This window comes from Planococcus citri, chromosome 3 (genome assembly GCF_950023065.1).
Source record: "Planococcus citri chromosome 3, ihPlaCitr1.1, whole genome shotgun sequence".
Lineage (NCBI taxonomy): Eukaryota > Metazoa > Arthropoda > Insecta > Hemiptera > Pseudococcidae > Planococcus > Planococcus citri.
The window spans coordinates 35,051,982-35,079,067 of NC_088679.1; the positions used below are offsets into that span (position 1 = coordinate 35,051,982).

Here is a 27,086-nt window from a genome sequence, read left to right on the forward strand (position 1 = left end):
TTAAAAACTCAGCAAACCATACCTTTTAGAGTTCTGAGGGTAAGTAGGTACCTACCTATATTATTTTCAATTCAATCAAAATTGAGATATGCCGTAGGTACCTATTTACTTTTTTAGAACACCCAGATCCTGAAATTTTTTTCAAAATGGATGAAAGGATAGTCCTATACCTGCGCAGCCAAAGTTAGCAAATATTATGTCAAAGAATAAAGCATAGATAGAGCTGTTCATCGAAGTTGGGGTGCCTCCCATTCCTCCCACACCGCATTAAAAAAGTTAGATAGGACTGTTGAAAAACAGTCCTACTTCTGCTGCAAATCCAGCAAACAAAAAGACAGACAATTTTGAGAGGCTAGGTAGTTAGGACAGTGATCTTTGAGAATCCAGACGCATGGGTGCATGGCCTGAAGATTCCAGACAGACAGACTGATGACCTTGAGAAGCTAAACAGACATGTAGACAACCTTAAGAGGTTACACAGGTATACGTCAGTGTCTTGAGAGGCCAGACAGATAGGTGGTTGACCTTTAAAGGCCAGACAGAAAGACAGACAGATAAGTCAATGACCTTAAGAGGCTAAACAGCCGGACAGACATTAGACAATCATGAGAGGCTAGACAGGGAGGTCAGCGACCTTAAGAAGTCAGACAGAGGAGCCAATGACCTTGACAAGATAAACAGGCAGACAGACGATCTTGAGCCTTGATAAGCCATACTGACGGGTCAATGACCTTAAGAGGCTAGACAGACAGACAGACAGACAGACAGACAGACAGACATATAGATGGAATGATTATTAAGAGGGCGGACAGGCGACCTTGGAAAGCTAGATAAGTAGGTCGTCTATGCCCTCGAGGGGCCTAACAGGCAGACAGAGAGACACAGAGCCTTGGGAAGCCAGAGAGACGGGTCAATAACCGACCTGAAGAGGCCAAACAGTAGACAGACGACCATGAGAGGCTAGACAGGTAGGTTAGTGACCTGAGAGGCCAGTCAGGCAGACAAATGCCCTTGAGTGAGCAAAGAGACAAGTAGATGACCTTGAGAGGTTGGACAGACAGGTCAATTACCTTGAGTGGCCCGACGGGCAAGATGACTTTGAGTGGCCAGACAGGCAGGCAGACGACCTTGAGAGGCTAAATAGGTTGTCTTTGGGGGGGGGGTGCTCAAACATCATAACTGAGTAGGTATACCTACTTCAAACAGCTCTATCAATGCTAAATCCTTTAACGCCATTTTCACAGATTTTGACTGCATTGGTAGGGCTACCATTTCACTACCTTTAGGTACCCCACATATGGAGTATTTTTTGAAGACCCTTGGATGGTGTTAATAGAATTGCATTTTATGTTTTTCTACACGATTTTTTGAAATACTGTCAAGTTATGAAGCTTCAGATCATCTCACAGCTCATTGAAGTTGGAGCTAATGTGTTCACGAAATTTTAAAGAAAATAGATAGGAATGGAAAAATTCTAATTCAGTCATCCCATCTTAAGATCTCAGAACTTTACTTTCTTGCTAAAGACTCAACTTTTCACGACAAGTGCTGAAAGTTATCCTTTGAAAATTTTAAAAAATCACTGCATATTTTTTCAGAATAATTTTCGAAATTACAAATTTTAACAGGAGGCCTCCATTTTTATTTATTAATTTGGAAACGCTTATTTTGAATACTCAGTCATTTTTTCGATTCGATCTTGTACCTTACCCTTCCCCTCCTCACCACTGATCACAACAAACATGATCAAAATACCAGAAAATTTGAGAATAGAAAGTGGTAGATGCATCGGTTGTTGCATGGTTTCTTGAGAGTAATACTTTGGCTTGTTCTCTGAAAGTGATCTCAGAAACATTCATTATACCTATGTACTTATTTTCTGCTCTTCAACAATTTTGACATTTAAAAAAAAAAATGAAAATGTGGTGTAACATTGTAAGTACGTTGATTTTTACTAATCAGAGGACGCTGAGTTCGAATATCAATGTATTTTTCAAGCTATCCTAGTATATCTCACTTTTTTCAAAATTGGAGACCATTAACGAGATGTGATACTGAGGGATTGAATCCAAAAAATAATATGCAGATATCTGAACCAGCAACCACGAATCAAGATTCGTGAAAAATTATCGCTCTTGTTTATTTTTAAATTATTGTAAAATAGAACTCGGACTTTTTTCGATGGACAGAAAAATATCAAAATCAACTTACTTACTTACATATCTACATTTATTACATTCATTCTTTTCCTTGCAGTATTACGTTTTGTGGCATCACAATGAAGAATTACGTCGAAGCCAATATTTCACATAAGTCTCACACGACCGTAAAGTACACCATGAAAATGCTGAGTAGCTCGTCCGAAACTATAATATTCATGTTTTTGGGAGTATCAACAGTTAGCGAACATCATCAATGGAACACAGCATTCGTCATAATTACCATATTTTTCTGCACATTTTATAGATTCGTTGGTACGTAAATTTTTACTTCAACTTATATCTAACCCTTCACCCTTCCTCATAGTTGTATAAAAACATCATACGATATATTTTTTTCACCACAGGTGTAATGCTATTATCAGCAATTCTAAATCATTTCCGATTGTATAAACTCAATACGGTCGATAAATTCGTCATGGCTTATGGAGGATTACGAGGAGCAGTAGCATTTGCGTTAGCACTATTAATTAATCCGCATCACGTTAAACAGAGGGAAATGTTTATTACAACCACAATCGCTGTGATTTATTTCACTGTCTTCATACAGGTTGGTTTGACGTTAAACGTACGAAATATACGCATAAACGTGTTTGTGTTTGTTAATAAGTTTTCATTCGTACGCAGGGTATTACTATAAGACCATTAGTAAAAATATTAAATGTCAAGAAAGCCGAGAAAAGGAAACCTACGATGAATGAGAGAATACACGAAAGGGTAAGATTGCATACCTATTTCTAAAATATACTCGAAGCTTATCGGTATCTGTCGGTTTATATTAGTACTTCATATAAAACTCTTGTTTACGTTCAGTTTATGGACCATATGATGGCTGGTATCGAAGATATCCTAGGACATCATGGAAATCATCACTTGAGAGATAGGTAATAATAAAGACGTTAATAAAATTGCATACTTGAACGCCGTAAATACGTAATATAGTTTTTACGGCTCAATACGTATTATACTTACCTACGTAGGCAACTTTATTGACGCGGTGTTAATTTGGCTCGTTTACGCAGGTTTAAACGATTCGATAATAAATTCATACGACCTCATTTGCTGAAAAATCATCAAGGTGCCGAACCAAAAATATTAGAAACGTATTCGAAGCTTGCTATGAAAGATGCTTTAGATTTTATGCGAAGAAACGCTTCGACTCTCGGTAATATATCGAATACCGAATCCGTCTCCGCTATATTTAGAAATTACACCGGAGGCAATTTACAAGCGAGGTATTGTAACAAAATATCGGCGACAATCGATGACATAGGAATGCAAATAACACGCATTTTGACTATATATTTTCAGTTCTAGTTGTTCCCAATTGGATAACAGTATGTGGAATGTTGATTTGCAAGAGTTGGAATATAATCCTTCGAAAAAAGATCTCACCGATGCCAGAATACATCATTTGTTGACAACCGAATTATGCCAACCGCCAAAAAAAGTAGGTAACCTTTCGATTAAAAATATGTAACGGATTGACTTTGAAAAAAATATTATCCGATGATTTAAAATTATTTATCAGGCTTCGGAAGTACCCCAGCATCGTCGTTTAAGCTACAGTCGTCACATCGTCGACGAAAAAGAACTGTCCCAAGTCAACTATCGAGCCAACGTCACCACTAGACGTATCGTCGGAGGTTCTGAACTCGGCCGTCGCCATCATCACAAACGAAGCAAGAAACTGAACAAGGTAATTTTCTAAATCAAATCTACCCTTACCTACCTACATATATAACCATTCCCGACGAACATGCCGCATTTTATAATCCATTCGTACGTACGAATGTTCTCAGGATGGTAAAATAAACCACGTTACGTTTCCAACGCCGCAACGAAACGGACCAGCGAAACAATTTTCCGATGGTAATGGCGTTTAAATTCTTGTTATACATCGCGAGTCGGCGGCAATAAAAAAAAATATTCAATTTACAGAATACCCCGAAGAGCTGGAAGACAATAAAGAATTTTACGACGATAATAAAAACGCATGTAACGATGACTGGGATGCTGGCATAACGTTTACCGTCAATCCTGCAAGTGAGTTTACACCAGAATCAGGCCATTTTTTAAGAAATGTTCACTGGGTGGGCAAGGGGACAGTGGCATAGCCAGAGGGAGGGGTGAAGGCCATTGCCCCCACTCACGAGTAAAAATTTGAAATGAAACATGCAAAAATGGCCTTTTTATCATTTTTGGGATCTAATTTTTCAAAAAGTGTTCCCTCTCGCTCTATTCAAGCAGGAATTTTACTACTGTTTTTATAAAATCATTACACATCATGAAAGGTTTTCAGAAAATCACCTCTAAAATCGAGTTGTTCTGTTCAGATAAAAATGAAAAATTTGCGTTTTCCATATGCTTTGAGTATTATGAGTATTTCTAGAATTTTTCTGCTTTTCGCATTACAAATTTGTTTTGGAAAATTTGCAATTTTAGAAGCAGAACAGCGTCAATTTTGATGAAAGAATTTGGTTTGTCTAATGTCAACATTTTTCAAATTCAACTACAGATTTTTTGAAATTCTAATTGTGTAGAAGAGAATCAAATTGGCCCGAGCGAAGCGAGGGCAGAAGCTTCGGAAAATTCGTTGTTCAATGAGTAGAAGAACATAATTTTTAATGTAAGAATTCGATTTTTCAAATTTCAACTTTTTCTAAATTTCATTACTACTTAATGGTGTCTTGAAATTCTAATTGCAAAGAAGTAAATATCGAATTGGCCCGAGCGAAGCGAGGGCAAAAGTTTTTCAAAATTTATAGGTTTTAGAAGTAAAACAACAATAATTTTAAAGTAAATAGTCTCCACTGCAGACATTTAAAAAAAATGCTTTCCAAGCACAGTTATGAATAATTTGAGAAAAAGAAAATCAAGTTAGCCCGAGCGAAGCGAGGGCAAAAGCTTTTGAAAAAAATAATAATTTAGAGAATAGATTGGTGATTTTGAGTGCAAATTAAACATTTTCTTGGGCAAATCGAATTTACTGGGTGGGCAAAGCTAAGTCACTGGGTGGGCATTTGCCCATGCACTTATATGTTAAAAAATGGCCTGACCAGAATGGCTTTTAAACGTTTGTAATGTGTTTGTTAATTAAGAAATTGTAACCGTGCTCGAATGGTTTTCATATGTACCGATGAATATAGCGTGTAACCAAACGGAATCTAGTTTAGAATCAGACGAAAAGAAGACTAATTTCAAATTAGTCGAGTTTAATATTCCTAGTAAAATTGAAAATACTAAACATTGTACTCCAACCGTTGCTGAAATCAGTTTACCTTGGCATCGGTCTGGTACGAAAAATGGTACATTTATAAATTTCGATATCGCTCTCATATCTAGATTACCATAAGTAGATGTACTTACTCAACTCATTACTCATGGGCTTTTCCTTTTCATGTGGCATAGAAGCGAATCTTTATAGAGTGTAGATCACGTGTAGGAAGTGTCGAAAATGGTTAGATGCTTCGGATGTAGGGGAATTCAGATGTGATGTGGTTAAAAACGTAGATTTCATTTAGATGTCATGTAGGTATACCTACAGTCATGGTCAAGAAGCATTATAGCACACTGAAATCGTTACACTGATTTATCAAATTTTTTATTAAGCACAATATTGGCGATTTTAATTTTCTTTCTCATACAGTATTTACACGCTTAATAGGTAAAATCTTCAGCTAATCAATGAAAGACCCACTATTTTGCTGACAAAAAGGTCTAGATAACCTTGCCAGATTGAATGGAACTGAAATTCAGCTCAATGAAAAAATACATTTATACCCACTCCAACCTAACGACCAAATTTTGAGCTCTTAAGGTTGAGTTTTCTATTTTTGGCGAACTTTTGACGATTTCGGAAATAGCTCACCCATCTGGTACCTTCTCGATTCATTTTTTTTTTGCCTCAAATACCGCGTGAATTTTCTATTGATTGAATATTTTATAGAGGTTTTGGAAAAAAAATCATAAATAATCATAGGCTCATCCAAAATTGATGATTTTATACTTTTTAAAAAACCGAAAGTTCAAAGAATTCAAAAATTGAGGTACATTGAAGAAAAACCGAAGCTATCAACCCTTTTTGGGGCATTGAAGAGGGGGTTAGAAAAAATGAAAATTCTGGTCGAAAATTTCGGGGTGGAATAGCAGGTTTTTGAGAACATACGTATTTTTGTTTTTTTTTGTTCACAGATTCCAAATCTCCACTCTCTCCCCTGTCTAACAATGCCTCACACTTTATGTTCCGGGGCATTAGTAGGTAGCTAGGTAGCATGCCAATAATTTCGGAATATTTCCCTTTGGTTCTTATTTATGGTAATCTTCACTGCTATGAAACTAGGCTCAAAACTAATTTCACAGATTGAAAGGGCATTCGAAGCTGAGTCAAAAACTTCATAAAATTTTTCAAAAGTTCAAATTTGAAAATGGCGCCGTAAGTGCGAGCTATGATTCAAAATTACGCAAAAAATCACCATAGATGTCACTTTTCATGCTGTTTCAGAAAATATTGTTTTCAAAATGGGCACCTTCAACAGGGGGGAAAATTACCCCTTTCAAATTTGGGTCCAAAATTCAAAAAAAAAAAAAAAAAAAAGTATGAGCGGGTAGTATATCAACTGTTATGTTTTCGGAGGTGCAAAACACGAATATGACCTTGGTTTTTCGATTGCGCTTCATGTGAAGCCCTCCGCACCCCCTCCCCCTGAAAGGGTCAAATTCCAAAAAAATGGGTTGGGTAACGCGATATATGAAATGGCACGTTTTTGGAGGTGCTGAACACAAATATGACATTTGTTTTTAGATTGGACGTCATCTAAAGCCTCCAGTTGTCCAATTTTATTTTTATTCAAAATTTGACTCAAGAGGTGAGGAGCATGGGACCAAAAATGAGTCGCCAATCAAAAAACGAAGGTCATATTCGTGTTCAGCACCTCCATAAAACGTGATATTTCATGTATCACGTTACACAACCCATTTTTTTCGGAATTTGATCCTTTCAAGGGGAGGGAGTGCTGGGGGCTTCAAATGAAGCGCAATCGTCATCTGAAAACATAACAATTGATACACTACACGCTCATACTTTTTTTGAATTTTGGACCGAAATTTGAGGGGGGGGTAATTTTCCCCCACTTGAAAATGCACATTTTGAAAACAATATATTCCGAAACAATATAAAAAATTACATCTATGGTGATTTTTTGCGTGATTTTAAATTATAGCTCACACTTGGGACGCCACTTTGAAATTTGAACTTTCACTGGAAGTTCAACTTTGAACTTTTATAAAATTTTTATGAACTTTTACATGAACGTTTTTGAATCAAATTTGGATGTCATTTTGAACTGTGAAATTATCTTCGAGTCAATAAGTTTTCTAGCTGAAAAGTTATGAGCCCCCAAAGTGGAATACTTCAGGACATTGCTAAAGAAAAAGAAACCCTCCCAACTGAGCCCTCGAGAGGGCTGGGGGATTATTGGTGTGTTTTTTTTTCAAGTAGTTGGGTGGGTGGTCATGTGAAAAAAATTTGAACAAAATCGAAAGACATGGGGTCAAAATATGGGTCAAATTGAAATGGAATGACCCCTGGACGAGTATACTCGTCATTGGTACAAAGGGCCATGTATTAGTTGGACGAGTATACTCGTCCGCAGTACCGAATGGGTTAATAGGGAGATACACCAACTTAATCGATATAACAACTCCAACATCATCAAATCACATTCAGCTTCATGGTGGTTCCATTTTCCATTACAGCAAAACAAACAAAAAAAGGAGTGGTTCAAGTGGTTGTGGAAAGGGAAATTCATTTACAATCCTTCCATTTTTGCTCTAAATGCCATAGTTTTTTTAGTCATGAAAATGTCAAGAAATTTTCACTCCGAAATCAGGGGAATTGTATGATGATAAGGTTTATATTATTTTTATAAAATCAGGAATTTTTGTCATCCATTCTTCCTCTATAGAAAAGATATGAATATGATAATACAGCCCATAATATGTGATCCGGGTAGGATTCTTAGATATTAGATAAGTACACATTTTTAAAGAGGCTGAATTCTATATCAAAGAGATTGTCTCGATCATTTTCTGCAAAAAAATACTTTAAAACGCCCCAAATGAAGTATATTTTTCAAAATGAATTTCTCGTTGAAAAAATTGTCATTCTGCCCTTTCGAGTGCCCCCATAAGGAAAAATCATTTCTTAAAGAGAGTAAACATCCTGCAGCACTTTAGAATTTGAAAAATTGTTTTCCGACATTTTTTCTGTACGTCATTTCATTTTTCTAATTTAGTACGTGAATTTTTGAAAATCCACATTTCAGGAAAAATATTAAAATTTGATTCGATTGGGTATAGAAAACTGAAAATTAGTTTTTACCCTTATTCTTTCGACCTTCCAAATCGATTTGTATCGATTTTGAGTCACTTTGAAACATTCTACAAGAATTTTAAAAATTCCATAAAAATACTTCAAGTACTTAAGTATACGTATAGTTTATGACAATGGACCAAAATGATCGTCTGACATCGAAGATATCCCAGAACATTATGATAATCGCCACTTATGATATAGATGAGCAAGGTTCCAATAAAATTGCGTGCTTGAACTTCGTAGATGAAATGCTCGAGACGTTAATAAAATTGCATACCTGAAACGCCGTAAATAGCCGAGTCGCAGATTTTACGGCTGAATATAGGCAACTTTATTGACGCGGTGATGGAGATGGTGGTATGTGAAAGGGTGAATTTAAATCTACTAAGAATTGCCAAATTATTCGATTTTTTTTTACATGCTTAAATTATATTGTCAATTTGTCAATACCTACGTTTCATAATCCAGCGTGGCCAGCATAGTACGAATTTGAAAAAAATTATAAAGAGAATAATATGTCAGTTATTTTTTTGTTAATGAGCAGAATTGAGGCCAAACGTTCAATTTTCGCTTCATCCTGCTATTAATTTATCCAACACTAGTAGGTATTACGCACTTGGTCTACGTAGATTGGTGCAGCCATACGAACATAGACTAGTTTACATTCACTTATTACTTATTTCATTTAGGATAATCGATCAATCCGATTAAATAAGTTCACATATTTGCTTAATAATTTCCCCATACGTAATTAATAGGTGATTATCAACTCTTACACACTTATTAGTACATGCCTAGATTTACATACCTACAAAGTACACTACATACTTATAGGTACCCCATGCAGAGGTAGAAAAGTTCCTATTGCACTTGATCAATACCCGAATTGATAGAACTGTTCAGGTTCAAATTTTTTACTAATCTTATTACACGATTTACTTCATTTAGGATGCGAAGAACCGGTTCAAGTTACTTCTGTGGCTGTTGAAAATAAACTCCCTTGGAGCCACAGCGAGGAAGAATCTGATCTTGAAAGCGGTACCGTCAAACAACGCGAATTCCCTTGCTGGACGACCAATAGAGAATATCTACCGTATAGTTCGCCATCCAATACATTAATAAGTAATTTTCTTTTTGATTACGAGTACATGAGTTTTCTTTCTGAGAATTTCATCCATGTTTAATTTATTCAAGGTGGAGTCGAGAAACCAAAATTAACCTCAGTACTGAATTTATTCCGAAGAGATCGTAGCCGTAGCAGTGTAACTCGTTTAGAATCAAATGACTCCATATATCATCCATCATCCTCATCATCAGCCGTATTACACGAAGAATGTGGCACTGCTAATACATCTGTATCTTATCTGAGTCCTCATCGTGATAATTCTACTCCTCTTCGACGCGGATCTATGATGGAATTGAGCTCATCTGCTTACAGGATACCAGAAGAAGATTTCCTATCAGGTACAAACAACATGTTTATTAAAATCAATGTATTCGGTTAATTTTGAAAAAAAAATTTAAAAATCCGTGTTCTTTCAGTCACTATACCAGGTTCAGGTGGCATTCATCGGATACGTTCCGGATCCATGTGTATTCCTCGCAAAAAAGATGGTATATTAACCATATCAAAGTCATCGTCTAGCAGCGGCTCATCCAGCTCTAATGAAGACGAACCTTTTGGATAACAATTACTCATACCCCGGAAAATATGATACCGGGGGTCCAGTGTGTACCATAGCTTCCCAATGTTGGTACACACAAAGAAGGATACTACAGATGATAAAAAAACCGAAGATGTGTAATACAACCAATGTAATTTTTGGCCTACAGTGTGAGTAAATTATATCTACATACATATGACAAACGTGATCTTTAAAAATTTTGCAATTTTTAAAACTATAGCTCAATATTTACGAAATGATTCGCCATTGGTGTTTTGAAAGTACCCTAAAAGAAATATCGTGCTTTCTCGAGGTTGTTAGTTTTTTAAAATTATATTAATGAATGTGCTGTGGTTGGCGTTAAAACATTATTAAATTAGTCAATTGTTGAGAAAATATTATTCCAATTCAACCTACGTAGGTACCTACTTATGTAATAATTTCGTTATTTAAATTTTTTTTGAAACGGTCTTCCAAGATGGTATGTACCTTTTTTTTTATGCTTTAAAAGGCTGATAGATACGATTTTGATGTTATATACTCGAATATTATTTATATTTTATTTATAATGCTGAAAAATTCGGGCACAATTTCCTCTATTTTTGATTTATTGGTTCGTCGAATCGGCGAGTAATTTCACAGAGTAACTTATATATTTTACATATTCGACGCGTCAACTTCTTCATATCTATTTTGATACCTATCTAAACTTTTACACGAGTAAGTTTTTTTTTGCTATTTACGAGCACACGAATATTTTATACATTAATGCCAAATGAGTTAGGCACGTGCTCAGCATTTTCCTATATCAGTTTATTAATTATATCTTTCTTCAGTTGATTATACATATCTTGAGCTATTGAAGCTGTGGAGTATAATCGCATATTTTACACCTAGCATTATTACCTACCTAATTACGTTTTTATCATAATTTTTTTTCTTAAACGTTGAATTTTTTAAAAATTTTATTCAGCTTGTTGATTACTTAATGTTATACTATTTAAACTTAAAATATAAACTAAAAATTTTTCTTTAATTTTTTCAATTGTTATTTTGATTAAAATCAATTTTAATAATAAAACATTTTACTTACCTAGTACGTAATACATAAATCCTACTTATAATGAGTTTATTTAAAATATCGACCGTAAGAACATATAATTAATCAATGGTACTATTCTATTTATTAAAATACGTTTATGTATTATTAGAATTATTTCTGTGATAAAATCTATAGTCACTGTGTCCTATTTTTATCATAAGTATAAAATCTGTCTAGTCAATTTAGTACTTTTCCTTGTGTTTTGCAAATTGTCATTTTCCGTTGAAATATATTACTTTAGTTTGTTGAGTATTTCTTTTATTCAATGACGAACTACATTAATTCGCAATTTTTGATTTGATTATTATTGCTTCACTGGATTCTAAGAGTATCTCAGTGTCTCGCTAGACCTCTATTTTATCAAATTATTAAAAAAAAAACAATAATAAAATAAAATAGATACCTATTAGAACGTCACGCTACATTTTTATGGGTTTCAATTTCCTTTTTTTTTCTTTCTAAAGACGAAGAAGGGTTGTACTCGTATGAAAGGGCTACTGAGGGTTTGAGGTAATTTACAGAAAATATTATGAACATTTCAATCCAAGCCCTTCGAACTAATATTCCACAAATAAAATAATTATTCCAAGTTGCTTAAAAGCTCAAAACTGAACTTTACTGGCAAAAGTTCAACTTCTTATGATAATTACAAAAAAATTGAGATCAAACATTTTAAAATTTGAAGAAAAAAAACAGTGAGTGTCATTTTTAATTTTCAAAATGAAATTTCAAACAAACCCTCAGGGAAGGAGCTGAAGAGCTTTAGGAAGGAGAGTTGCTAAAGGCTTCCAATTTTAAGAGTCTTATGACAAAACTATGCTCTTCTATATTCTCTGCAAAATTTTGCTATCAATTCAGCTTCAACTTTTATCAGCCTTGAGATGAATGATTCATTAAACAGTACCTACAGCCTGACAGTTTTACAAAAAAAAATGCACAGAAAAATAAAAGTCAAAACAATTGCATACTCGGTTCGCCGCAAATAATGCATCGTCGCTGTATTTACGGCATGTCTATGGATTGGTTTGCTATCAATTCATTTTCAATTCGCTGGATACGAATTTTAGTTAAAATACTATTTTCGATTTGAATAATATAGGACATGTTTTTTTACTCATGTTTTCAAAGGCCCTTATTCCAAACCAAATTTTTTTCTAAATATGATTTCTTCAACCTTCATGAAATCGTTGATACCTATTCATTATTATATCTAACCCTTCGCCCCAAAATGGAGCTTTCATTTGGTTGATGGGACGTAGAGAACGAGAAAACACTTCTTTAAAAGCAAAACTATTTTAAAGTTGCTCGGAATTAATTTTAAAAAAAACTTGAACAAGTTTTATTAGAGGTATACTGATGTGATAAAAGAATATTGGACAGCGTTTTTCCACCTTAGTCCATAGCTCCAAAAATTTCCCCACGCATCTAGTTCTCAATACCTGATTCCGGTAAAACGATACATCAATCACAACAATACAGCACTGCTCAGAGATAATTTTATTTGTAGTGATCCTGAGACATTTAACAGATAACATGACTTACAAAGAGTAATTCGTACATTTATCTACATAAAAAATTGACTTTTATTATAACAAAATCTTACAACAGCAATATACAATTAACAATGAATTTCAAATAAAAATAATTATTTACACCGATATAATTTCTACTTTAGAAAAAAAATCATAGAAATTTCAACTCATAGTCATGAAAAGTATATTACATTTGTCTCGTAGACAGCTAGACGATACCAAAAAGAAGTTTGATAACTTGGAAAACCTCAGGTTAGCTCACATTACTCATCTTTTCTTTAGTTTTTTTCCCGTCACAATTCATCATTCCAACGACTGGAGCAATAAATATATTAGGTATCAGTATAAAATATAAAAATAAAAACACGAATCAGCTCGAGAAATATAAAAGGTTACATCACAAAAGTTCAACACACTCATCCGCACGAGGGAAAAAAGACGAAAAAAATAGTAATCCCTACTTTACAAACGCTCAAACGCTGCCGGTGTAAAACGAGCTACTCTAAAAGGTTATTTTTTTTGTTTAAAATTTCGTAAAAATATAACGAAAGAAAAACCGTAAAAATGATTCAGGGTAAATAAAAATTGCATTATCACAACATGCCACGTTAAGTACTAAGCAACAATAATTACAATTTTTACATAATTTCGCCATCTACCCTTTCATTTTTCTTTTTTCAAACATAACAAAAATAATGAAAATTTTTTCAAGAATTGCAAAATTTCGTCGCTCGTGAAGACACAAACCGAAAACGTGTAACATTCGTAAAATATGTATCTTTCGGAAACTTACAACAAGCGCAGACTAGATGAATAGAAAATACAAAGATACTCAAAATTTCACTTCGCTTTTAAACGCTCGAAAATTAGAATAAATTAATAAAAATATTTTTTTCAGAAATATCATACACACGTGATACGTAGTATACCACAAGTTAATTGCGATAATAAACAGGCACACACAAACGTAACCGATTTCATTACGAAAGAAATTATTCAAAAATATCGATAGCGAAAGTAAAAAAGGGGAAAAAAATCTTATCGCCAACGATTTGCAGTCGAAATCATTATTATAAATACATAGGTAAGTCTTAATAGCAGGTTTTTCGTTATTTACAAAAAATCGCCTCAATTTCATTCATTCTCGTTCTATTCTCTTCACCCCCGTACATTGAATTCCGTCAATAAATCAACTACTTGGGTATACAAATTTCATTGACGCAATTTAAACGTCGAATTACGCTTCCTAACGTTTACCCCAATTATTATTGTACGGCCGGTTATTGTAATTCTGTCTATAGTGGTTTGGTTGGTATCCTCGATTATTTCTATGTTGATGATTGAACCCATTCTGCATCCACGACGGTTTTTTCGTTCGATGATGATGATGGTGATGATGATAATTATTATGATTATTATTATTAAAATTACTATACTGCTGGAAAGGATTTTTACGTGGACCCGCGTCGCAGTTTTCATTTCTGTTTTGGTATTTCGGTTTCTTTATCTACGGAAAAAGAATAAAAATTAACATCATATGTCTGCTCACTTTTCGCACCAATAAAACAACGGAAAAATTCAATATTACTTTTCCTCTGTCCATTTCATCATCATATGATTGACTGTAAGCGCGTTTCGACGATTCTTTTCTTTCTTTATCAGCTTCTCGATTTATATAACTATTATCTCCATTCCACGAGAGAACTACAAGAACAACAAACGGATCATGAATAAATCATATAATAAGAATCATTGTAAAATAGGATGATTCCTTCGTCAATTTACCTTTACCACCATATCCATTGTACGACGAATACGATGGATTCGTAGAGCCGTTTTGAGAACAGTTTTGTTGCGAGTAATTATCATTCTTCGCATCTTCCTTGTCGTTATAAAATTTCCTACCATTTTCCTGAACATCTTGTTTGTGTTCTTTGAGTGGACTGCAAAAAAATGAAAAAAAAAATTAATAAAAATGATACAGATATGCATTTTTTGCTTCGCCACCAATCAAAATATACATATACTTACGATGAATTCTTCTGATTTGATTTTTCAGTAACCACCCAATTGCTTTTAGTTGACCCGTGATTCTGCGTTTTCTCGCCGTTCATATTTTCATCGTCAACAAATTCGTTTTCATTATCACGATCGGTGACAATCCATCCGTTAGCGTGGACCTTTCGATTGCCATTAAACATACCGTTAGTTTTATTTACTCCGTTAGTCAGCCCATTAGTATTCGCATCACTGGTAATTCTCTCTTGGCCATCGTCTCGGTCTCCATCGCCGTTGCTTTTCTGCGAATCATTCGCGTAATAAGGAGTAGCAACGCCGATTTGTTTATACTTCGGTTTCATGCGATCGTTTGAGTCACCGTTCTCTCTTCCTTCGATTTTGTCCTTCTTTTTGAAACTGAACGTTATGGCGTTACGTTTCTCAGGTTTTTCGAGTAATCCGTATTTACTATTGGTGTCATTGTCAACATCATTTTCGTTATTATCGGTCGAGGTATCCAACTGCGAAAATCCTTTCGTTGGCGAAGACGATGCGGCTCGGTACGATGGATTGTCATCCTTCGACGACGAACTATTGAGTAAACTGGTCAACGTACTGTTTCGTTTGGCCAACGGCGATAATGTTTTACTATGCTTTAGACCATTTTCAACTCGATCGTCTGACGAAGAGTTGTTATTTTTATTAGTTCCCGGTTTTCCTGTATCGTTCTCTGAATCACTGCTTTCACTTTCTGAAGACATATATGGGACCAGCTTGGGATTTTTTGATGAAGCATTGGGCGTTGTAACGTTGGCTGGTTTCAATGGTATATATTTTTCACATTTCATCGGCTCCAAAGATGGCTGCCTAAAATACAGAAATATCAACATGGTTACAACTTGTATAACATAAGACATAATGAGTACAGAGGATTTGAAAAAAAAAAAAAATGGTATTGAACTTTTGAAAAAAAACGAGAAAATTCTAGCTCACATTCCAGATTAATTCAAATATGGAATTATTTTCTGATCAAATTGAAACGTACTTTGAATGAATTGAAGATGTAGAAAAAGAAGTCTCGCGCTTTGTAAAAAACCCGTTACTCCTTTGCATAGTACCATTCATGTAGCCATTCGGTAACGAAATTGTGCTACTGCTCGAAGACGATTTAATGGATGACGACGAAGATGAATTCTCCGAAAATACAATAGGTTTTTCCAATTCGTAAAACATAATATACGCGTTTGGATTATTCGTATATTGGCCTAGATGCGTCGGATACACCTATAAAAGCATATATACGTTAGATCAAGATATCACTATTCAACTCTAAACGAACCAGTTATCAAATTAATTACTTGTTCATCGTTGAAATAATAATACGGTCCAGCTGAGGTACATCCTAGAGCCGTGTAATGCCCACTATTCGCAGAAGGACCGTGATGAAATACCATCGAGACCAATCTATATTTCAAAGGAGTCCCACTCGGCGATCCTTTCTTGTGCTTAAATTTACTTAAATCAATATTTTGAGGAATACTTATCAATTTAGATATTTTACTGCCACCGTAAAAACTATTAATATTGAATCTGTAAAAATAAAATCAAACCAAGCATTACTATTACTGAATCTCAAGTTCGTAATTACACGTTCATCAATGATTTTACCTTTTGAGCTGTATGCACAAAGCATTCGGTGCTTTTTCTATGGAGAATTTTTTATACGCTGATACTTTCTTTTTACAATGTTCGCAGTGGTATGATTCGTCTCCGTCCAGACGTTCTTTACTAAAATAATTTTCTAAACCATCGTACACAGTCGACGTGCTGGCTTGCCTAATATCCAAAATCAGGTCTTGAAAATGTTGAAAAGTCGTCGATACTTGACTACATTCCAAACAGGTAACTGCAAAAAAAAAAAAGTTTTTACTAAATGATAGAAATTTAATTATTATTCATAAATCTAGAAAAAAAAATCACAAGACTATTTTTGAATATTTAAATACGGTAACACTGATTTCGCGATGTTCGGTATTTTTATAAATTAAGTACTGTTTTCAAGATGATAGATAATTTACCACCTGTTACTATTCAAAAATTTAATGAAGCCAGGGTAAGAGTAGAAGGTGGCGAGATATTGTATGTATCACCTGTATCATTGTTACTCACAGAATTTATGAACGAACTGAAAGTATTACAGGTTTACCAACTATATCTAGCCAAATGTGTTTGTAAACCAAGTATCATCTATCATTTTTCAATATAATGGAACTTAATCACCTCTCCTGAATATCTAAAAACTTTCAACCACCTCAAAACACAAAAAGAAAACAATGAAACAATTAAATGACAAATTCTTACCTTCAGTACGAATATAACCTCCGAAAATCTGATTTAAAGGGGTAGTTTCTTTCGAATAACTGTCTAATCTGTATTATCACGCAATAAAACAGAAATATTAGTAAAATTAATACAACGAATTCATCAAAACGTAATTATTCACTCACTTTTTAGCTTGTATACCCAAAGTAGCTATATAGGATTTTTCCATTGCTTCCATTAAATAACGAAGAAATTCATGAGCATCTTCTTGACGGAAGGGGGATAAATGTTTACAAATAGCTAAACAGAGAAATAAGAGAAATAAAATCATTCGTTCAAGTACCAGTAATATTAATGCATTAAAACAGATCCGGCACGTATTTACTTACTTTTAACTTTTTCTACGATCAATCGCGGTCGTAGACTACTTCCATTGAGGCGATGAGACGTATGAAGCGTTTTTGACATAGCACAAACAATACATTCGGTGTGAAGAACACCATCTAAACAGATATTCGTTTTAATACACTTTCAATCATAACACAAAATGAATACATTATACAAATAATACATACTCATTTTTTCGCACATCATATGATGCTTTTTGTCATCTAGTAACCAATTGACAAACGACGGCACATGAAACAAGGCCTGAAAAATAAGACAAATTATGTATTTTTCATCTGCAAAGCAACTTGGCGAAAAATATGAACTTGTTAGTGACGAATTTTAGCATAAAATACCTGCAACGTTGAATTGATGTAACAAGTAGTACCAGAATTGACGAAACCACTTCCAACCGGATACGAGTTGTTTTTCCATCCGAGCTGTACAGCATCCGGAGAGAATAATACGGTTTTAGGAGTTGGTAAAGATAAATTTTGCCCTGACTGTTCGGTGTCCTTCATTTGGGCTTTTGAATTATCAGTATCGTCTGAACGGTTCTTCGATTTCTTCTTCTTTTTCTTATTCAATTTCGACGGTTTTAGAACTATGTACTTCTTTTTCAAAGAATCTAAGAAACTAGCCGTCGAATATTTGGTAGTAAGGACGTAATCTATCTTGGTAGATAGTATCCGGCGGGCGTTTGCTACGATATGTTCATCGAGCGAATTCTTATGCAGCTTCTTATACTTGGGTAAGAATGATCTCTTCAGCGCTAAACTTATTAAATCGCCACTTGTGGAATTCATTGCATATATACGATGAAATAAACACTGTGAACAGATAAACCAATTGTTAGGTAACCATCGTGGGAAAGTTTACCGCCATTAATGAATTGCATACTTACTTGTACGAAAATTTTTCAATGAAAATCGAGCGCCGGGATTTGTTTGAAAATACAAACACTCCAGTCCTGAAAACAATGATGAAATTAATTCGATAATCGATAATCAGTTACAACACATGTTAACCTAATCAATGATGTTATCATACTCGAGTACAGCACAGTATCACCAATATTATGTCAATATTATTAAGCACTCAAATTTAACACCATTACGCGCTCGATTTAAAACTGAATTAGATCAATTAATGACATTCAAATTTCAATTGCCAATAATACAAACACAATAACGCGGATGTACTCATTTTGACAACTTTTCACTTTGGTCTATTTCGAACACTAGTGATATGAATTTTCCAACTGATAACAATTTTGAATGAAAATTATAGTATTTAAACCAAAAATGAACTCGTCACAACGAAATGAGAAAGTTTTGCGAAAACATTAATACCAAAGTGTGACTAATCTCATGTTAGCCGAGTGGACACCATGCAACATGTAACATCAAATTAAACCATGTTTCTGAACTTTATTTCACGTTCCACGAATAATTTTATTGACAGAAACGTACGTAGAATCGAACAATTGGAAAATAATATCATCGAGTATGATAAACAAAAAATTATTGTTATGACATAATTACCTTGAGGTTCTTCCCGCGATAGTTGGCGAGTAAAAAGCACTGAATTGCACACGCAGCTACACGACTCGCCGATATCAACTGCAGCTTTCATACAATTTCTAAGACCATTACACCGTAAAAATTGAACTTGACATATTCGAAAATTCAATTAAAAGCGATAATTATTCTAATTTATAGTCAACATTTAATAAAACTAGTCGCACCGGTGCAAAACTGACATGATAAACACGAGCACGGGGCGATTATGGAGTACCATAGATGAAAAATTCATTATTCAAGCATCTATGGAAAAGAAAGATCATCGACAAGATTTGCCACGAATTCGTAAAACGTCGAACATTTTTCTAAAATTAGATTTTTCACGCGATATAACTTCGGGAAATTAAATACGTTGCCTTAAAATGTTGAATTATCCAAGAAATTTCCCCAGAAATTCTATGTTCAGAAAATTTTCCACAATTTGTCAGCGAATTTTCTTCGGATTCTTGAAAAAAAATTGACTGAAATTTGGTTCAACAGCGTCTCGTCTCTTTGTATCCACATCGTTGCAACTTTTTTTTCATATAAAAGAGTGAAATTAGAGATTTCCCCACAAAGATCCGCAATCATCCAGTAGAACTCGCTATTTTCATAGCATTACGTGAAGTTTGGTACGTTGTGAAACCTTGTGAATGAAACGAGATCGTAGTTTGCCTAAAAGTTGAATGTGCGGTGCTTTTTTTTTTACATTGTATGATGAGAAGGCACCGCACAAACAACACTTAGGCAAACTACGGTCTCATCATTGTGAATGTAGCAATTCCCATTTCCTCAAATTCAAGACTGCTGAACTTGTTTGTCCATGATCCCAATAAATTTTTTGAAGTTTTATCAAAAACTTTGAACTTTTGAAAGTTTTCAATTTTTTTAAACTTAGGAAGTGTTTCCCTATATTTTCTTGTTCAGAGGAGTGATGATGTTTCTCCAAAATCATTCCCAATAATTCTGAAACCATATGAATAACCGTACCGGTTTGTTCTCGTTTCCTGAATTTCTTTCTCATTGAGAATTTCGAACATCGACGTATATTCAAAATGCAAAGTTTGAAGGGTCTTATCGTGAATTCCATCCTAAGGTAGGTAAATCTCCAGTTATGGTGCTTCCAAAGGTTACGAACGATTAGTATACATGTATTCATCTTGTATTTCAGCTCAAGGAATGCCAACAAATGGGCTAGTGTTTCATGTTTTTCCACTTTCACCCAACCATTATGCGTTAAATTGACTCCAATGTTGTCGTAAGTATGGTATTCCAACCTGAGAATTAAATAGATTTTGATGCTCAAGTAATTTAGTTATTGCGTTTCATTTCAGTGCTGAACCTATGAAAAAAAAGAAGAAAATGGACCCAGCTATTATAAAAGTTCGAGAAGACCGTAAGAGAAGGAGATTATGGAAGGAATGCCGGCGTTTAATGAAAACACAAAAACAAATGAAACCAGTAGATGAAATAACAATTCCATACTCTATAATAGATCACAGAGAGTGAGTGTCCTGTAATCTGACAACTCCTTGTTTCATTTCATTATGCACTATCGTTCAATGTTATTTTGTAATAGAAAATACTTGCGGAAAAAACCAGTCATGAATGTAGAAGTATTAGATGAGCGAGCTGATTTATTAAGGGAATGGACTTCGTATAAGAATGATCGTGCCACTCGAGATTTTAATATGATAGATAGAATATATCGTTCTCAAGTTAAAGCACTCAAACAACTTCAAATTGCATCACCTACGTTATATGAAGAAGCGATCAAGGTTTTGGAATTTTTTTTTTTCATCAGTTCTGTACAGAGAATAATAGTTCTTGAAAACTAATTTATTATCTATTTCAGATCGATGAAAATTTGTTACCTATTACTCTGAATGGTCCTACTTTAACGCCACCTATCAAAAATTACGAAACGCCGGATGGAGAATACGTAGATGTTACCAGAAAATGGGATCCTCCGAAATTGCCAGCTGTAGAAACTAAAAAATTTAAAAAATGATCTTTGTGTTTATAATAATGTGTGATATTTATTGTAAATGTTGTTCTGAGAGTGTGAAACTGGATGTATTTTGTTAAACTGGAACAAATCTGACGGACTGTCGAGTAAAGCATTTTAAAATAAACGTTTCAATTATAGCTTCAGATCTCTTGTTTGTGGTTTTTAAATCTTACGTGGTTTTTTCCTCACTTCGTTGTGTTGTTAAGTTCTTTTTTAAAATTATTGTAGATGGATGAAAATTCATTCAGTTCGACCTAGCACTAATAAATGCATTAATATGTATGTACTCGTATTCAAGCTGATGTATGGCGATATTCCTAAAAAAAAAAAAATGAAAAGTGAACAAAAAACGAAGTTGAATGTTTGCGAATAAGATTTTGTACGTATGTATTTTTACATACAGGTTAGAAGTCACATTCCTGTTTTTTTTTCTTTTAGTAAGTATGAAAAAAATAAAATAAAATAAACGACACTTTTGTTTCATAATTTTACCATGTTACATGTTTCCATTAAATTTACAATTTTTAACGATATTAATATTTATAGTCCCTTCGAGAAAAATAAAGAAAAAGACCCGGTGTTAGAGTAACACATGCATATTTTTTCAAAATCAAAAGATAGCGCTACAATTGGTAATATTAAAGAAGCGAAAGTTACGTGTTGTTTTGTCAAAAAAAAAAAGTTTTTATATTTGTGCGAAAAGAACAAAATGTTTCGAATAAGGGGAAATATACCCTTGAGGATAATATAGGCGTTTGTCTGATATATACTGAAAAGACAATTGCAAAAAAGGAAATCTCGTACGTTCAGACATTCATTAATTTTTATGAATGAATCGTATATAACTGTAATTCTTTTCTTTTTCTACGCATCTTCCTTTTTAATTTTTAAAATGAGCCGGTGCTATTGTTCATCGTCTAACGAAATGGTACGCAGAACTAGCTGCATAGTAATAATGATGATGGTCCTTCTTATTTCCAGAAAGATTTAGCTATCACCGAAAATACAAAATACCTACCAAGTACCAAGGTACTACATATGCGTTTGTGGTTTCATTTAAACGTTTCACGTGCTAAAATTTATTAATTTTTTGTTCTTATTTCTTGATTACATTATATATAAAATAATGATGATTAATAAGCAATGAAATTTATTGTAATTTTCTATTGTCATGTAAGAAGTAATACGGATATTACTTCGGTTTAAATGATTCAGAAATTCGCTATTTCGTAACCATACTTGTGCAACATTCACGATGGAAGAGCGCTATACATTTTTGATTCAGTTTTTAACACATTTTTTCGCACTTCATAAATTGCTTGTTTTCATTACTTTTGAAACCCATTTTGGAATACTTCTCAATTCCTATTGCCTCTTTCCTTTTTGTTCTTATTTTCTTTTTTTTTTCTTTTTTTTCTTTGCTTGCTCGCAGATACGTTAGCAATTTCATCAAGCATCAGTGTTATAGCCAAAATAAGAAGTAACTCTAAATTTTTATTTCTTGAATATCAAGCGTGTAATAAATAATATTTCTCATATAAGTCGCGCAAATGTTTACATCTAGGCCTACGCGCCTATAAAATTTCTTCTCTAACCATTTTTTTTTTTTTTTTTTTTTTTTGAAAGAAAAATTCATAAAAACTTTTTTAAATGGTGAAATTGTAAAAATTTTAAACAAAATGTGATATTGAAACAATATATAGTTTTATTTATTATTACAATACAAATTGAAAACCATATTTAAGAATCCGTTAGCAGTCATATCTTGACATAAATTTGAAATGAGAAGTACACTACACGCTTATTGTTCTATCCATATAAAAGTTGTATCGTTTAATTTTAGCTTTTATAGTTTAAAGTTTCATGGATAAACTTTAAACTTACTCCTCGTTTCTTAAACTCTTTTAAGACGTGGCCAAAGCTAACGCCGGTATCTACGAGTATAACTATAAGTACCTACCTACGTGAAATGTAAACCAGTAGGAGTTAAATGAAAAACCCATTTTGAATGTATTTTTACAAATCATTAATCAAAGGTTTGGCTTTTTGGAATATTAGATCTTTGGATTATGGCCAGTTTTATACACGTAGACATTGTACCTACCTAAAACGAAGGAAGAACTTTTATAATTTAGGTTTTTATGTATGAAGATGAATATTCGGCGCGATGTTTCTATTCAGTTTATTTCCATTGCTCGAACGAAGTGCTTTCAAAAATCATCATTTTCAAAGCGATAACCACATTTCAATTTATCATCGAGGTTTGCTCCAAATGCCGAATTTGTAATTCGTTGAATAAAATATCTCAAATACGCTCTTCAATCAACCGACTGTGTGCAGAACTACAGATTTATGAAAATATATTGTAAATGTATAGGTATCCTGCTAACAAAACGAACCGCGTGAAAAACTTGCATTTTCTGGAATAGCCTAAGTAATTTACTAAGAACATTTGCGTTAACATTTTGAATTAATGAACCATACTTATTAGATGAATACTCGCCATAGTTGCTGGTTAGTAACTTCACTTATCTAGTAATGAAATTTCGCAAACGGTGATATGGGGGGGGGGGGTGAGATTTCAGTTTTATGGGTCAATTTTTATATATTTTTTTTTTACATTTTTTTATACTGGTTGTATTATTACTTGGTACTGAGTGAATGTTCAAAATTTTCGATTTTGTGTTCTTAAGTTCTTGAATTATTCGTCAAAGCACAATAACAAGTTCAGCCAGTTATCAAAACTACTAGGTATTCTAAGCAGGCAGTAGTTAGACCAACGTTGCTAATGCGGAGTTGAATAAATTGCTTAACCGTATCTTTACGCGAGCTGATGCAGAGTTTCCAAACTACCTAAATAAACGTGAATGGATTGATTACAATATACTTTGTTATGGGCTCACGTTGCTATAATTTTTGGGTCTGTCTTATCCCAACAAATGTTTTGGAATTTCTTATATTAACAAATACCTATATACTTACGTATTGTATGTTACTGAATCTTAAATTGAATAGGAAAGTAATAACATGACATTTGCCTCGATGTTTAAAAATGTTGGTTACTTACCAAACTCAATTTAAGCAATTTGTTAGAATCACAGCATGGTTTACCGTATAGAAATATATGCAAATTAATAATTAGAGATTTCGATAAACATCCACTAAGAAATGCAATGCTGATTACCTGCATGACTAGAATAGAACAAAAACATAAGTACCTACTATTTAATCTCAGCCATTAAAAACATCCCAATTTATAAAGATGATGTTCATTTGTGCATCGTGTATCGCGAACACTAATCTACTAAAAGAAGTTAATAAATCATTTCCATATTTATTCGTATCCTATGAAAACATCTGGTATAGGTATTTTTAACGCGCAAATATTGAAAATCAATATGCCTTCAAAAATTAAATCTTTTACGCGGATAATTTGGTTTTATCGTTACCGTACATTATCTATGTATTTTACATTTTTATCTATTGAGCAATATAACTAGTTTAATTTATTTCATTGTCTGTTATACATAAACACTTTTACCAATAGAAATATAAGAAAACAGATATGATAGAGCTGTGATACTTTATTAGCACTTTAGTACGTAGGCAGTTTTACAACATCTCGAAAAATATGTGCATGGTATTTGTATTTTCTCATACATTTAGATACAACTTTACGTCGGTCGGCAAAGTCGAATTTCTCGATGTTTCGGAGACGATGGTTCAGAAATGACCATCTCGAAGCTTACATTGTTTATAAAACTGGCGGTTTCGAAACATAAATTTTATACTTTGACATATTTAGCCCATCTCAATTTTTCCAAATTGGTTTAGGTAATTTTTGGAAGTTATAATACCGGAATTGTCATAAGAAATGGACATTCAATAATCGAGACGAGTCTAGATGGGATAACTTTTACGTAATTATTAGGTATAACCTTATTTTTTTTCATTTTTTTTTTTTGAAACACTTATCTACACTCATTTCCAAAATTGAAGGGAGATTTCAAAATTTAGTCTTAGTAGGGTAAAAGTAGGTAAACATCGAGTCAAAATATTGTGTCAATGTACAATTTTAATAACGTAAAGGTACCTATAGAAAAAACGAAACAGAAATAAATATCTACAAAGGGACAAAACTGTGGAAGATACCTACACAAGTGCGAAAAATACTAAAATTTCACTCCATAAAAGATGATATTTCGCCAAAGCGACATTTTTTCGATTAATTGATAAAGTCAACTCACAAAACTCGATATTTATTACTTCGTTATTTCCTGAAATAACGGCTACAAGAAAAATTTCTTTCGTAGTTGCGTAATTTATGTATCCCGCTAGAAAACCGAAATACAGTTTTCAAAACAATGCGCAAAGCTTTCGCATGAAACAATGCGCCAAGGTTTACATATTTGCGGTGATCGTAACGGATTGCTTTTTTGATAAATTGAGTGTTTTCTGTTCCAAGCGTTTTGTAGAATTAAATCTCCACTATTGGTTGTCGGCGAGATGAATATCAACTTCGGTAGATTTTTTTGTTTCTTATTGTCGAATAAATAACTTTTCCTAGGGTTCGAAAGTGATGTGCTTATTTTGTCTCAATTTTTATTCAAAATTGGTAAATTATTATTTTGCTACGATTTTTGCAGCCCTTTGGGACGTTACTCATGTGTTTAATCAAATCAATCATTTTTATAGCCAAAGTTTAAACATTTTTTAAATTTCAACTGAGCTCAGGTACGTGATTTTTGGCAAATACAAAATTTGTCACGAGCTCAGTTAAAATATAAAAAATGTTTGTTGTTGAACCTACCACAATATAGATATGTAGATACCTACCTAATTTATTTTAACAAAAATTTGTCTAAAAATTATTGAGTTTGATTGAACGCTGAGTAACGTCGCAAAGAGCGCAAGTTTCTGTTCGAATAAGTACAATATAATTATGCCTTCGACTTATGAGACTTTTGTACGGACGGTATCCATAACATTGAGTAAGTAGGAGTATGATAGATAGTTTATTAATTAACAATAAATGAATAGGTACATATCTATAACCTCTCCTAAAATCCTGCCTAAACTATATTTTCAACTTTATTTATTATTATACCTAGAATTTTTATACCTTCATCACTTCCTGCGATTTATTCAAATGAACTGCTTAGACTTCCGAAGTCTCGTGCTTGATTATCACGAAATAAAAATGATCAAATAATTCATTAAATTGCACCACCCAAGTTGTACACATAGTACACACACATTTCATAATAATAAAGCGTTTAAGATATTTTAGCTACCTTTTCTCGATTCTCATCTTAATTTCGACTTTAAATAGAACCCTTGCTTGATAATTTTTTTCCTTACTGGAATTCCGCTTCTTAATCAAATCAAAATAAAGTAAGTAAACCTACAAAATATTATGAGATATTTTTATATAGTAACCTTAGAAATGCCGAAAACGAAAGGAAAAAATGTTAACGAGGAAACCGTGACAGATTTTTTTGTTCACAAATGAAAATAAATTCACGAAGATGAGATAAAATAAAAGCGTCAAAAATTAAATACCTGCCTTTTGAAATAATAATATCGATTTAGTTTTATAACGAACGTTAGATTGAAATGTTTAATAGCTTATAAACGATATTGTATCTAATTAAACTAATGGATCGAGCGGGTTTTAAGATAAATAGGCTGCTACGTAGGTATTTACTTATACATTATTTATTTGAAAATAAAAATTTTATACTTACCTATCATTCAGTGGACTTATAGTTAAGTATTATTTCTAAGTAATTCATATTAATTTAAGTAGGAACTTTATTATTGAAAAATTTTTCCAGTTTAAGGTTCCTATCTCACATTATTTTATTTTTTAGCGACAAAGATGAAGATTTCTTTTTTAATTACTTACCTAGT

The 27,086-nt window shown here is 33.3% G+C and overlaps 3 protein-coding genes across 10 annotated transcripts in view; 2 read left to right on the forward strand and 1 right to left on the reverse strand.

Annotated features, from left to right (window-relative positions):
• Nhe2 (Na[+]/H[+] hydrogen exchanger 2) overlaps positions 1-11,608 on the forward strand; it is a 39,203-nt gene extending 27,595 nt beyond the window's left edge. For 3 of the 6 annotated variants that reach the window (XM_065359111.1, XM_065359110.1, XM_065359112.1), the window contains 13 exons: positions 2,257-2,474; positions 2,567-2,769; positions 2,847-2,936; positions 3,033-3,103; positions 3,242-3,454; positions 3,531-3,669; positions 3,751-3,918; positions 4,022-4,091; positions 4,161-4,265; positions 5,369-5,527; positions 9,544-9,717; positions 9,790-10,059; positions 10,138-11,608. In XM_065359111.1, coding sequence (XP_065215183.1) covers positions 2,257-2,474; positions 2,567-2,769; positions 2,847-2,936; positions 3,033-3,103; positions 3,242-3,454; positions 3,531-3,669; positions 3,751-3,918; positions 4,022-4,091; positions 4,161-4,265; positions 5,369-5,527; positions 9,544-9,717; positions 9,790-10,059; positions 10,138-10,283 — 2,026 coding nt within the window. In that variant the 3' untranslated portion in view covers positions 10,284-11,608. The remainder of the gene's footprint in view (positions 1-2,256; positions 2,475-2,566; positions 2,770-2,846; positions 2,937-3,032; positions 3,104-3,241; positions 3,455-3,530; positions 3,670-3,750; positions 3,919-4,021; positions 4,092-4,160; positions 4,266-5,368; positions 5,528-9,543; positions 9,718-9,789; positions 10,060-10,137) is intronic. The other 3 variants (XM_065359113.1, XM_065359114.1, XM_065359115.1) reach the window with 3 other exon arrangements.
• Positions 11,609-12,841: 1,233 nt separating this feature from the next.
• scny (scrawny) lies at positions 12,842-19,401 on the reverse strand. Of its 3 annotated transcripts, none has more exons than XM_065354041.1 (14): positions 19,145-19,401; positions 18,505-18,570; positions 17,957-18,430; positions 17,789-17,864; positions 17,603-17,716; positions 17,399-17,513; positions 17,253-17,320; positions 16,560-16,797; positions 16,250-16,481; positions 15,937-16,175; positions 14,925-15,758; positions 14,679-14,836; positions 14,482-14,597; positions 12,842-14,400 (listed from the first exon to the last, which is right to left on the reverse strand). In XM_065354041.1, the coding sequence occupies exons 3-14, from the start codon at positions 18,404-18,406 to the stop codon at positions 14,140-14,142; spliced, it is 2,901 nt and encodes a 966-aa protein (XP_065210113.1). In that variant the 5' UTR covers positions 18,407-18,430; positions 18,505-18,570; positions 19,145-19,401; the 3' UTR covers positions 12,842-14,139. The 3 variants fall into 3 exon arrangements, with proteins under 3 accessions (XP_065210113.1, XP_065210116.1, XP_065210114.1); XM_065354044.1 differs by lacking the exon at positions 19,145-19,401 and adding an exon at positions 18,953-19,090; XM_065354042.1 differs by lacking the exon at positions 19,145-19,401 and adding an exon at positions 18,651-18,902.
• Positions 19,402-19,984: 583 nt separating this feature from the next.
• Positions 19,985-21,316, forward strand: mRpL40 (mitochondrial ribosomal protein L40). Its single transcript, XM_065354045.1, has 5 exons — positions 19,985-20,258; positions 20,334-20,420; positions 20,497-20,667; positions 20,742-20,940; positions 21,018-21,316. The coding sequence occupies exons 1-5, from the start codon at positions 20,218-20,220 to the stop codon at positions 21,171-21,173; spliced, it is 654 nt and encodes a 217-aa protein (XP_065210117.1). The 5' UTR covers positions 19,985-20,217; the 3' UTR covers positions 21,174-21,316.
• The last annotated feature ends 5,770 nt before the right edge of the window (positions 21,317-27,086 follow it).